Raw genomic sequence first — 13,200 nt, 5'->3', positions numbered from 1 at the left:
GTGCCTGGGTTTAGCCTACCAGATTTAGAAATATGAGCTCCGTTTCTACAGATGAGCCTGTTCCTGTTCTAAAATCCTAGAACCACTGCATCTCAGTCTGTGGCCGTCCTGCCGGCCAAGCCAACCTGAAATGGTAGTTATCCATTCTTTGAGCAAAGTCTTCACATCACTGAATTCAACAGCTCCCGCTAGGTTGGGTGCTGGGGGTCTTCTGCAGGCAGCAGGCTCAGGCTGCAAGCTGGAAAGGCCTGGCACACCTGAAGTGGAAGCAGAGAGTTCTCCCTGTTAAAGAAAACAAATGATAAAAAGTGCTATATTTACATTAACAGTGAGTACGTTAACATCTGATCAATGGAAAGGTCAAAGTTTTAAAAAGTATGAAAACTATTACCAGAGGTTTCTCAGAAGCAGGACCTTCATGTTTTAGAAACCCATCAATTAACTTCTGGGGACTCCCGCAGGCCCCGGGCAGAGTTTTCACAGGACTAGTAAGCAACTTGTTTTTCAAAGGACTCTGAATTTTTTGGGGGGAACTGATGGGATTTTTTTTCTTGTTTCGTTTCTTTTCTTTCACTGCTGCTGGTTTGAGCGGACGTAACAGATTCTTTGGCACTAAAAGAATATGAACATGAGATCCTCAACAAAGTATGTATGGACAGTACAATGAGTTCTTGTTCCTCCTCCTCAGATACAACCCGACCTGTGCGTGCACACATCCCGACACAGGTCCCTGAGCCAGACTGTGCGTGGGGAAGGCACAAGGCTGCAAGCGCAGGCTGCGGGACACCCACTCCCTGTGCTTAGTCACGAAGTGGGTTCTGTATGGACAAGCCCATAAAGACTGAGAATTCAACGGGTGAGGTATGCATGCAGTTTTGTAATGTGTGTTCAGAGACCTTCAGATATTTTGTTTTAAACCTAACTCTGATGTATCTATCTCGAGTACTCAAAAGATTTCTGGTAATCAGACTTTTTTTGCATCATATATTCATTCCGCTCCGACACCAAGAGCTCTCAGCGGGACTAGCAGCTCAGACACTGGCCACTAAGCCCACCTGAAGTGCTCACCCCACAAGAACTCCTTTCTCGTCCTCAGTCGTGTTACAGGGCTCTTCCCTGGCTTACCTGATGCAGTGGCCAGCTGCTGGTGAGCGGCGTTCTCTCCCTGCCTTTGTCTTTGATCATACGCTGCGTTCAGCTCCTTCTGAAGCTCAGCAGGAAGGGCAGCAAACACCTCAGGGTCCACCTAGCGGAAACAAGAAGGTTCAAAGTCAAACCTGAGCTGATGCTCCAAAACATTTTGTTTTCAAATCATGCTTTTCTGATCTGTATGAACTCTTATTAGGTCCTCAATATTAAAGCTTATTGTATCACAAGGTTTTAGGGTTAAATTAAGAAAATCTGGGGCTAAAAATGGACTTAAAACCACTGCGTAACTATCAGGGCAAGCAGCACTACCAGAAAATGAGGGGGGAAAAAAAAAATGAAAGCAGGCTCATTTGCAAAGTTGTTTCTTTTTTTTTTTTTTTTTTAAGATTTCATTTATTTATTTGACAGAGAGAGATCACAAGTAGGCAGATAGGCAGGCAGAGAGAGAGAGAGGGAAGCAGGCTCCTTGCTGAGCAGAGAGCCCGATGCGGGACTCAATCCCAGGACCCTGAGATCATGACCTGAGCCTAAGGCAGTGGCTTAACCCACTGAGCCACTCAGGCACCCCAAAGTTTTTGTTTCTTAAACACCATGCCTAGACTGTGTTAGTCTCTGGCCTGTGATTCTCTATCTCCACCCAGTTATTTGAAGTGTGACCCAAGGGTCATCCCTGCCGAATATAATAAAAACAATTCGTTTCTGTTCTACTTCTGGGTGGAGATTTCAAGCACCCACATAACCTATCTTCCCTCTTCTCTGACAGTCTGTCTCCTTTAGATGATGCAGAAATGAGCCAATCCCTCTGCTCCCAGTGGATATGGATACTGAGAGTTTAGGGTCCAAAAGAAAAGAGGAAATGAGATCTGCCCTGAGCTGGGGCAGGACGGGTGAGCATATGTAGGTACAAAGTCTCTAATAACTTACCTGTGAAAATGCTGGAAGGGCTATGACGCTAATTCCTGCGTCACTGTTAGATTCTTGAGGTTCTGGTATTTGTAGCAAAACCGTCCCAACTGGTTGTGGCAAAATTCCTGTATTACAGCCATTTACTGGCTCTTTCCTTTTGTCGCCATGCTGCTCTCCTTGCTGACCAGCACAAGCCTGCTCTATTTGTTCCCGGAGATCGGGTGGAAGTGCTTCTAAAACAGACTGATCGAGCTATAAAATACCACAAGAGTCTGAAGTTAAAGCATGCTCACAGAGGAGGTTAGAAGAGTTAGTGTTCTCATGTTCACTTCAATTTGAACATCCTGGATAACCAACAAAGGGTGCAGAGAAGCAGGCTAGAAAAGCTAACCCTCCGAAGCAGCACATTTTCGGAAGGTTTTTCGCCTTTCACCATTGAAGCCTGGCTCGTACTACGTGGAGTCCAAAGGGACACGTGCACATTGCACACCCACTACACCAGCAGTACCGCCGGATCAGGCAGGTCCAAACACTCCCTGGATCTCCGGCAACCGTGGCAGAGAGACTTCTCTCAGACCCACCCAGGGTCAGGGGCCAGTGCCTGTGGGATATGTCAGATTTCTGGAATGCAATAACAGAGTCCTGTTTACCTGTCACACAGTAGACTATCTGCCCCCAATTACAAATAATTCCGGTTCTGACAACACTAAGAAAAAAGGGATTCTAGAAACTAACTTTTCTCTAGCCTACACACCAGATTCCTCTAGACATCTGTGCCCTTCCATTTAGCAGCATGGAATCCCGTAAGCTGGATAGGCCAGTGTTGTAATTTGCCAGGAACAACTATTTCTGGATAACTCACTAGCATCTGGGACCCAATGCAACTGTCCCTTTCCCAGCTTTAAAGCTAGCATGTAGGTTTCCTTCAGCCTCCCACTATTTAGTAGAGCAGAAAAATGGACTTTCCCAATATAGCTTATAGTGCTATGTCAACCTTACAAGGAGCAAAAATTCCAACCGTATTACACATTTACCGTGCACATCAACAGGATTACTGGCTTATGTTAGGAAAATCATTCACTCTACAGAAAGAACTGTTTCCAAATGCTGCAAGAAAAACCTTGGATGCAGGCCCCCTACTAATGAGCACCAAAGCTGTATTACTGAACAGTGTTAAACCTGTATTATGACCACTGCTACAAAGAGATGAAGTGGCTACTGGTGGCAGTCTGCAGAACTGGCTTCCGTCCACATTCTACAACTTGCAAGAGTCACAGATCTTTCCAAAAGCAGCACCTTTTTCCTAATGTGATCTTTCTCATTTGGAAATCAGTCAACACGTGATGTGTCCTTGATCTACCTGACAAGTAGCCCTCTCCCCTTCTTGGCTATGCTGACAACTAAAAACGTCATTCCTACTTTGAAACTGCTTTTGCACTTACATAACACTTAGAACTATAAAATATACCTGGGAAGGTGATGGAACCTCTATACTCAGGTTAAGTCTTGATTTTAAACTGATGGGAGAATGCAGACCATTCCATTTCCCTGAAGACTCAGCTTTGCTAGTAACAGGATTGACACTTGATGTCAGGTGTGTAGAAAAAGATGGCATGAAAGTGCAATTTCTAGAGGCAGAGGATATTTCCAGATCCATAGCAGCCACAAATACTGAAAGTATAGAAAATACATAAAACAGCTTCTTCATGTCCTTAGGGATGGGAAAATACGGATTACTTTAATCCACTGTAGGTAAAAACAAACTTATACTACTGACTCCTTATAATCCAGAATGTCAATGTGTTTCTTCAAAAGTAGATCCATGCCAGACAATTGTTAGATTAACTTATTAGCCTTCCCAAGGGTAAAAGCATCACCAAAACAAGAACCACAGTTATGACCACTGACCTTCCTTGTGCTCCTCTTCTATGGATTTCTTAGCTTTCTGAACTTGGAAGAGATCCAGGACAGAGTGTGACCCACCAGGAAAGTGGCTTGACTGAACTGACGGGCGACTGGGGCATGCGGAAGGGTTTGGATTGGTTGGGACCAACTGATTGACTTGAATCCCAACCTAGAACCAGAAGTGGAAATGTGTTCAGGAAAACTGAAGCAAGAATACGAATTAACTATGCAAACTTCTCAGCTATTCCTTTTTTAAAAGTTCTTCTAGGTCCTATTTCTAGAATAAAAGATTAAAGTATTCCAACAGTATTCTATTACGACTTACTACAAAAACTACTGAAGAGCTAGCAAGCAGTTATTCACCTCAATCTTGGGAGTATCCAATTCTATCCAAACATATTGCAATCTCTTCAAAATCAGAAAAATCCAAAAAAGTACAATACTTTTATACCCCACTAAAGTTCTGATCAACCAAATTTTTGACATTAAAAAAAACTCCATAGAGAGCATTCTACTTGCAGCCTTACTTCATTTATCATTTTTGTTTAAAATGAAGTACTTCTCAAGTAAATGGGTGTTGGGGGGATGGGCAGTGCCTGGGGTACACCACACCCTGAGGCGTCTAGATAACAACACCCCACACCACCATAAAGTCTTAATATAACAGTATTTCAGAGAGAAGTTTTAATCATGTCTGGTTTAGTAATTCTTTAATCCTTCTAAAAATGCCACACCAAACCAATAAATGCCTTTTATTCACATATGTGCACACACAATGGAACCTGCAAGGTTCATCCTTAAGAAAATTGAGATTTGGGGGGCGCCTGGGTGGCTCAGTGGGTTAAAGCCTCTGCCTTTGGCTCGGGTCATGATCCCAGGGTGCTGGGATCAAGCCCCGCATCGGGCTCTCTGCTCAGCAGGGAGCCTGCTTCCTCCTCCCTCTCTCTCTCTGCCTGCCTCTCTGCCTACTTGTGATCTCTATGTGTCAAATAAAATAAATAAAATCTTTAAAAAAAAAAAAAACAGATTTTTACATTTTTTATACCATTTCACTACATGTCCCAAAAGCATGTTTGTGTGCCTGTGGTAAATACTACCTTCTAGAGCATCAACAGACATCAGAATGAATTTGGTTAAAAAGGATCTTAAAGGTACAAGAATTATTTGCAGTTCTATACTCCTCCCAGTCCAATCTACTTCCAGGGGATTGAGAATGGGAAGCAAGATAATGTAGGTAAAATAAGCCCTTGGTTAACTAAAAGATACTCTAAAAACTTAAGATAACAAAATCACTCTACACAGAAAACTAAGAGCTTTCAGAACAAATTTGACTCTATGCTGAAAAATAACAGGATCAGATCAGTTAAAAAAGCCAACAATTTTTCAGTTTCTATTCTCCTGATATTATCTCAAATAAGATGAAAATACGCACATAAACCCATTACCCCCTCATGACCATTCTTAGATCAAGCCTTAAATGAGAAAAACACTGCAGAAAGGCAGAATTTGAAAATGTTATGTACTTACCCCTCTCATATCTGATATATTTAGTTTCATTGTATGAAACATGTTTAGTGTAGCTTTTCCAATTATCTTTGCACTATCTGTTGCCTGGTCGAGAGTTACAGTCCTGTAAGTGATAGAATTAACTTTTTTAAAGGAACAAAAGCTACATCCCATATATATATTCACTGGTACCTCACAGGTATTGAACTATTTGAAAAGGCACAGGAAACTTGTCAAGAAAGTTACAAAAAAGTTTAAATAATTAGATACTAAATATAATCACTGAAAATGAATGAGAATGTCTTCCTTCAAGGAAACCAGTAATAACAAATTAATTACACTGACAGCAAGGAGTAAAAGAAAAACCATAAAGAACACTCGAACTTTGAGATACAGACTAAAGAAGACCTGGCCAACTGAAAATAAGTTGGAAAAAATTCTTTAAAAAGATGTATTTTAGTTAACATGTATAGATACAAATAACATGCATATTATGTTGCAACTAAAGCATGAATGTAAATGTTTGAGATTCCAACAGAAATTTTAAATTTTACATTAAAAAATTAAAATTTACATTCCAAGATTATCCATGTTGAGGTATGAAAAGAAGATGAATACCCATGTTTTATTTCTTGACTTTTGTTATGTTTGAAGTAAAGCCACTGAATAATTTCAGCATGTGAGTATGTGCATGACAATTCTCAGAAGCTCTAGAAATCAACAAACGTGTGGGCAGCTATGACAAAGGAAATACAGCGGTACCCTGTCTAAAACCCAGTGGGACTGGAAGATACAATTCTTAGATCTTTAAGAATTCTTGGAGGGGGAGGGAAGACTGCCAGCATTAGTATGTGTTAAAAACTATTTTATTATATTTTAATTTTCTCAGTATGTGAGGACATTATGTATATCCATGAAAGTTACCCATATTTTTAAGGAAACCATTTGCAAAAAATTTCCATTGATTTCTTGCCTCAATTAAGTTTATTTCATACAAATAAATCCAGAAGAACTTAAGAACAAGATTTTTAGTGGACCATGGTGGTTTAAATGTGTTTATCTTTATATCTTTCCAGAATACCATTAAACTGTCTTGGAAACAATTTTTAAGTATTGGGTCAATCGTTATTTACTTATTTTTTGGTTAATCATGATCTAGAAGACTGAAAGCACATTAGAAAATCTAAGTTTACCAAATATGCCTGCTATGCCTAAAAAGCAAGGCACCAGCTTGAGAGAAGTCAATTTATGTTATAGAACCTCAGAAACGCTCCATGATTGGAAGTGTCAGGTGCCAGCAAGGGGGGTGAGAAGGGGGAGAGAACGTGTGTGTACCAAAGAGAGTCAGCCCTTCCTCTGGGATGCTCTATACCTGGCATGTCGACGCTGAGAGTCAGGGGACATCATGCATGGCCAAGGGGAGGGAGGCGCCTTACTCAAAAGAAACTACACTCTTCCCACCCAGACTGCTCTTCCATTGAGAAACCAGAATGCCAGCTGCCATCTTCACACGGGCTCACCAACTACAGGCTGGAGATGGGAAGACCTCTCTTGTGGCAAACTGACACGCCTAACAGCAAAGACCATAAATACAACTGGCTGTGAAAACCCAAGACCAAGCCCCTCAACAACTCATCTATGATGAAGCCCACTGGTCCACACGTCCCACTACAAATCTAGAGGCTCCACATAAAATTTTAGAAGTTCATGTCTCAACAGACAGCCATGGACTATCACACAGACAGATGAAGAAAACCTCTAATTATAAAAACAATCAAAAGAAAAAAAAAGTATCAGAAGAAACAAGTGACAGAGGGAACAGAAGAGTATTTAAAAGCATCTGTTTAATAACAGATATTCATATTTAAATGTCCACAAAGAATTAAGAAATACTCCGAAGTTTAAAATGTTGGTAGAAATAAAAAATTAATATTGATGAAGTACCTGGCACAGAAACAAAGACCAAATAAAATTCCAGAACCCCTGGGACACCTGGGTGGCTCAGTCCGTTAAGCGTCTTCAGCTGAGGTCTGGGGTCAAGCCCTGCATTGGACTCCCTGCTCAGCAGGAAGTCTGCTTCTCCCTCCTGTGCTCTCTGGCTCTGTCAAGTAACTAACTAAAATCTTTTTTAAAAAAAAGAAATAGGCCATCAAAAGAGCACTGAGCTTCTCGAAAGTAATCCTGGAAAAAAAGATGACAATGGAGTTTGTCCACAATGTGATGATTTCTAACTATAACTTTTTTTTTTAAGATTTTATTTATTTATTAGACAGAGATCACAAGTAGACAGAGAGGCAGGCAGAGAGAGAGAGGAGGAAGCAGGCTCACTGCCAAGCAGAGAGCCCAATTCGGGGCTCGATCCCATGACCCTAGGATCATGACCTGAGCCAAAAGCAGAGCCCTTAAACCACTGAGCCACCCAGGCGCCCCCTAACTATAACTTTTAAGTCAGCAAAACTACTGAGCATGAGGACCGATAGGTTCATAACAATATATACCCATGCCTTCTTTCTCACTAGATACTAGGAGGAGACAAGGGATGCAAGAAAACAGGATCCTACCCAGATCATAGAGAAGGGACACCCCTTCAGTCCCAGTCCGCAGTACGTCTAATCCCGACTGCACTGGCACACTGGAGGGCCCCCAGAGAGTGCTCCAAGAGAAAAGATCAAACCAGGTGATTAAACCCACAAGGAGGGAATTTGGCAAATTCACAAAAAAGCCAACAAAAAAAATAAGAAGCTCAGTAACTCCAGGACAAACAAGTTCCACAAAAAAAGGGAATGTGGTCATAGCAGACTCTATGATCAACCATGTGCAGCTGCACAGGGTCACCATCACGGAACACTGCTGGGGGCAAAGGAAATGCATCAGGGGAAACAGGAACAGGCAGTGGAAGAGACGTAGTGCAGGGGACTCTGTGTGTGTTTATAAAACTAAAATTAAAAGCACATATATATAAAAGAGAGCCACGGCAGGGGAATTATTTCCCCGAAAGAAAAACTGTTAAAAGATAACTCCCTATGTGATAATTAAGCCACAGATCTCAACTTACATAGGGCTCTTTGACATGTCCTTTGTCTTACAGTACTGTAACATATCACAGTCTGGGAGGCACATGATTTCCACGTAGCTAATGACCAGAGGTAACAGAATCATGAGACATGGAGTACCACTTCTTGATTCAGCCCAACATGACTATAGCTGGGACTACAGCAGGGACCCACAGACTTTTTCTGTAAAGGGCCAGAGAGTAAATCACCTGTGCTTTACGGTGCCTCTCAAACAGTCTTCACTTTGCACAGACTTTTAAATAAATACCATTCTTGGCTCACACAAACCACATAAAAACAAGCCCCAGGCTGGAAAGGCCCACAGGACACAGCGTGTCAACCCGGAAGCAGAGGAAATACAAGGTCAGTTAGAATATTTCATAATCCCTCCCCTAAAGCATTCCTCATGCAGTTAAAACATCACCGAGATGTTAGGTTTAAGTTAATGGTTTAAAACTGATCTGAATGTTCTTAATATTTATAAAATTACATCTGTTTTGAAAAATTATGTACTGTTTTACATCATCTTCTCCAAAATAAGTATATTTTTAAAATTTCATTTATTTATTTAAATCAATATTTACTGAAAGATTTTGAGAGAGAAAGAGAATGAGAGAGAGAGAGAGAATGAGAAGGGGGAAGGGTCAGAGGGAGAAGCAGACTCCCCGATGAGCAGGGACCCCGTTGCAGGACTCGATCCCAGGACTCCAGGATCATAACCTAAGCCGAAGGCAGTCGCTTAACCAACTGAGCCACCCAGGTGCCCTCCAAAAGAAGTATTTTAAGGACACAGCAAAATGTACACTTGACTACCCAGCTATGCATAGCAGATTGTGAACTGTCCTGTGGTTATTCAACCGAATCCTCATCTCGTTAAAGACAAACACTGAAATATCTGTGGGAGAAATGAGCTGGTATCAGAGTTTTGCTTCAAAATCACTGGGAAGAAAGGGAGTTAGGATGGTATGGAGGCGCTGACAGCAGTACTAGAATCAGGTAATGGGTTCACAGGGGTTCACTCTACTGTTCTACTTTTAAATGTTTTAAATTTTCTTAATGAAACTCCTTAAGTTCAGGACAAAAATGGAACAAATACCAACAACAGCAAGCACATAATGTGTTCACAAAATGGCTATTATCCTTCAACTGGGGGTCGGGGGAATAAAGTTACAATTAATCCTAGTTTTCTTCATGTTAAAATTATATTTTTGGAGTACCTGGATTCTCCAAAAAAAGGAATGAATGAGGCTGATTTTCTTATTACTATTAGAGTGGCCCCCCAAAATATACAGTGCTAAGTAACTTGAAGATATTTAAAAACACATATACGAAAAGAGGAAACCAGTGCCAGTTCTCTTCCCAAAGAAAAATTATTTAGTTTTTGAATAACCCTTCCCATGTATCTTAAACAAATCAAGTTCCAGGTTACATTCTTAGGAAAGGAATTAATAAATTAGATCTGATTTTTCCCACAGAAACCGTGTGTAAAAAGATCATTTTATTCCAGAGTTAGGACCTAACAACCAACTTATTATAGAAATGATCACTAACAGTGTATTTAACTAACTACAATTTGAAAGACAGGTACGTATCAAAATGTTTATTAAAATAGGTAAATATAACAGCTAAATCTTACCAACTGCATAAAAATTTTATAAATATATGGTTTCACGTACAATTTATAATCCTTGTTTTCATGGTGAACAAATGCGTGAGTGACAAAGCTGGCAGCTGCCTTTGACTGAGAGCAGTCCTCTTGTGACTTCTGTCAACAACACCACACACAAAAACATAATTGGTGCAGCTGGCACGAGCTAAAAAACTTTTTTTTAAAATAAACACACAATTCCTTATGCATGGCTTTCAGGTCAGACGTCAGACAAAATACAGTGTACCACTGGTATATAAAATGGTACACAAAAATAAGTATTTTCTTCTGGTCATAAACCTTAAGTTTCATATTCACGGCCCTCACATTTAAAAAAAAAGGGGGGGGTGGAAGGGTTAAATGCTTTCTCCCAGTCTTCAGAGACTACAGTAATTAATCATTTCAAAAAGAGAACCTATACCTCCCTAAATAAAGCAAATGTTTCATTAAAATCACTTTCTGAAGCACTGTGCTGAGGTTTCCCTCCAGGACCCTGTTGCCACCCACAACCGTCACCACCCTTTCCTTCTGTCTGTGCACAGAAGTCCACAGCCTAAAGACTCCCTCCAAAGGTCAAGCACACAGGTTCCCGTGACCAGACGAACCTGAGGGCAGTGGTATGACAACAATGGCCTTGGGCATAATATCCGATAACCCCAGATTGTACAGATCTTTTAGACTCTTCCTTGGTTTTCTTCTTTTTCCTATTATTAATTGTAATAACCTGCATTGGAATATCAATTAGCCAAAATCCTTTTACACATAAGCTTACCTGGCGATGTTATCACAGATCCCATGGCCTCCAAATTTTGCAGTTTCAACTGGGGCCCCAGGCTTTCGCACCATGACTTTGAGTGTCAGGCGTTTACCCTTCATGCCGGCAGCCTCAAGTCGTCGCTGAATTTCTTCTGAAAGATTGAGAAGAAAGGCTTCCGCTTCTTTTGGCTATGGAAAGACAAACAGAAAAACTCCACTGTTTTTCTAAACACTGAACAATTCTCAAGTATCTTCACTTTCAAAATCAAACATGTACACTCTTGATATCCTGAACGCTGCAGGGACAAGAGTATAAAGTATTCAAGCAACAAGAGTCTGTGGGCTGGCTGGAGAGATGGGACTAGGTGGAGAGATAAAGATCAGCAAAGAAATGGATAAAACTCATTAAGAGATCGATACCTGGGTAAACCTTATTCCATAGTTGATCTCAGCTGAAATAGATTTTCTTTCCTTTTCAGTTCGAACTGGTCTATCATCCAAACCACGGCAGAACCTATAAAGCATCTGACCTGTTTTGGGACCAAATTCTTTCTGGAGTTTTGCCATTGTCATATATTGCAAGTCTCCACAAGTTTTAATTCCCAAAGAGGTCAACTTGGATTCCATTGAACGTCCAACTCCTAGAAAAGGGGATATGTATAATTTTTAATTCTGCACATAAACCATTAAAAACAATTTAGCAATGAGAAATAATTGTCATTCACTCACAAAACAACTAATCTCCCTCAAAAATTTTAAGTGACGTAACTGAAACATCTCATAGACTTTAAAGAACTGTTTAGTGCAAATGCTAATGAAGTTATTTCTAGAATCCTCTCCTCAATCTGAACTCCAGATATAGGTGAACCTTCTCAAATATGTGTCAACTACATAAGTTCTCAGAAGAATGCCATCTTTATTCATTACTGAGTAAGATTTCCATCTTATTGAGAAAATCAGCAAATGAAGTTATAGGCTTGTTTACATGGGCCTACAGTATGACCTACATGTGAAGAGACTCACAAGTGTTAGGGATTCTACTATGATTTCGGTGATGGCCAAATTTCATGACAGTTTCAGTCTCACTTTCTATGAATGGAAACTAGAACAAGAACTTATGACATAAGTCCAAACCTAAAAATGTTACTGCTGTCACACTTGGTAAAGTAACTTGGGGATGAAACAACATGGCAGTGAGGGCAAGATAGATTTCTTTTACTAACAAAGACTATCTGTCTAAAAGGTCTCAACCCCCCCCACAGCTGGGCCAGCACGCAGAAGTCCCTGGGTCCTTCTTTTCCAGACACCGGGTCTGAGCTTCACCTGGAGAATGCTGATGAGTTCTGTCGCTCTCAATTTGGCCCAAATCTTAACAAAGGTACACATATCTGGAGAGATATTTGAGAGTAACCCAGAGAAACTAAAATTCTGATCAGAATGGTCTGCATACAACCAAATCAGTAATTTCCACCAATAAGGAAAAGACTGTTTCTGGTCTTCTGCAGGATCTCGTAACAGCTGAGTGACAGTGGCTACGTTGTGCTCATCACTTGAGCATCCTTTTTTTTTTTTTTTTTTTTTTTTTAAGATTTTGTTTATTCATTTGTGTAAGAGAGAACACATGTGCACACACAAGCAGGGGGAGTTGCAGGCAGAGGGGGAGCAGGCTGCCTGCTGAGCAGGGAGCCTGATGTTGGGCTCAACCCCAGGATCATGACCTGAGCCGGAGGCAGACACCCAACTGACTGGGTCACCCAGGCATCCCATCAATCATCATTCTTCTAGCGGCTATTCTGAGAGCAGTCTTCAGTCCAGGTTCTGCCAGGAGCAGCTCCCGGAGCAATTACATAGGACATAGGGTTAGAAGGCTGCCAACCTTACAAACGATCTATGGCCATGGAGATAGGCAAGACAAGTTTAAAACAAGAAAAGTTTTTCCCTCATGGATAAGATGAAAAGTGTTAAGCGCATTGCCTCCCATCTGTGCCATTTTAAAGTTCAAGTAAAAAGAGAAAACAAGAAAGAATTGCCAGAGTCTGCTTTAACATCAGCAAAATCTGCCAGAGGAATACCATTCACAAAAAGGTAAAATTCTAAGTGAAACCCATCTAAGCTTCTTTCAAAATGGAGAGAACCCCAAGGTAAGAAGCAAATCATACCCAAGGCTGGCCAAAGTCAGACACTCTACACACTATTCATCGTTCAAGAAAGGCTTTTTGTCTCTGTTACCCCACACCCCACTCTAACTGTGATATTTCCCTTAGAGATCTGTAAAGC

General features: G+C 40.9%; 1 protein-coding gene across 11 annotated transcripts in view; it reads right to left on the bottom strand.

Moving 5' to 3' along the window:
• The window catches only part of REV1 (REV1 DNA directed polymerase), a 97,357-nt gene that overhangs the window by 949 nt on the left and 83,208 nt on the right, over positions 1-13,200 (bottom strand). For 9 of the 11 annotated variants that reach the window (XM_059134528.1, XM_059134527.1, XM_059134529.1 and 6 more), the window contains 9 exons: positions 11,344-11,564; positions 10,940-11,112; positions 5,488-5,590; positions 3,964-4,129; positions 3,524-3,726; positions 2,074-2,307; positions 1,126-1,246; positions 392-612; positions 126-282 (listed from right to left, as the gene is read on the bottom strand). In XM_059134528.1, coding sequence (XP_058990511.1) covers positions 126-282; positions 392-612; positions 1,126-1,246; positions 2,074-2,307; positions 3,524-3,726; positions 3,964-4,129; positions 5,488-5,590; positions 10,940-11,112; positions 11,344-11,564 — 1,599 coding nt within the window. The remainder of the gene's footprint in view (positions 1-125; positions 283-391; positions 613-1,125; positions 1,247-2,073; positions 2,308-3,523; positions 3,727-3,963; positions 4,130-5,487; positions 5,591-10,939; positions 11,113-11,343; positions 11,565-13,200) is intronic. The other 2 variants (XR_009344797.1, XM_059134534.1) reach the window with 2 other exon arrangements.

Source organism: Mustela lutreola, chromosome 9 (assembly GCF_030435805.1).
Source record: "Mustela lutreola isolate mMusLut2 chromosome 9, mMusLut2.pri, whole genome shotgun sequence".
Classification (NCBI taxonomy): Eukaryota; Metazoa; Chordata; class Mammalia; order Carnivora; family Mustelidae; genus Mustela; species Mustela lutreola.
The sequence above is the reverse complement of the archived record's forward strand: the minus strand, read 5'-3'. Positions and strand labels throughout refer to the sequence as shown.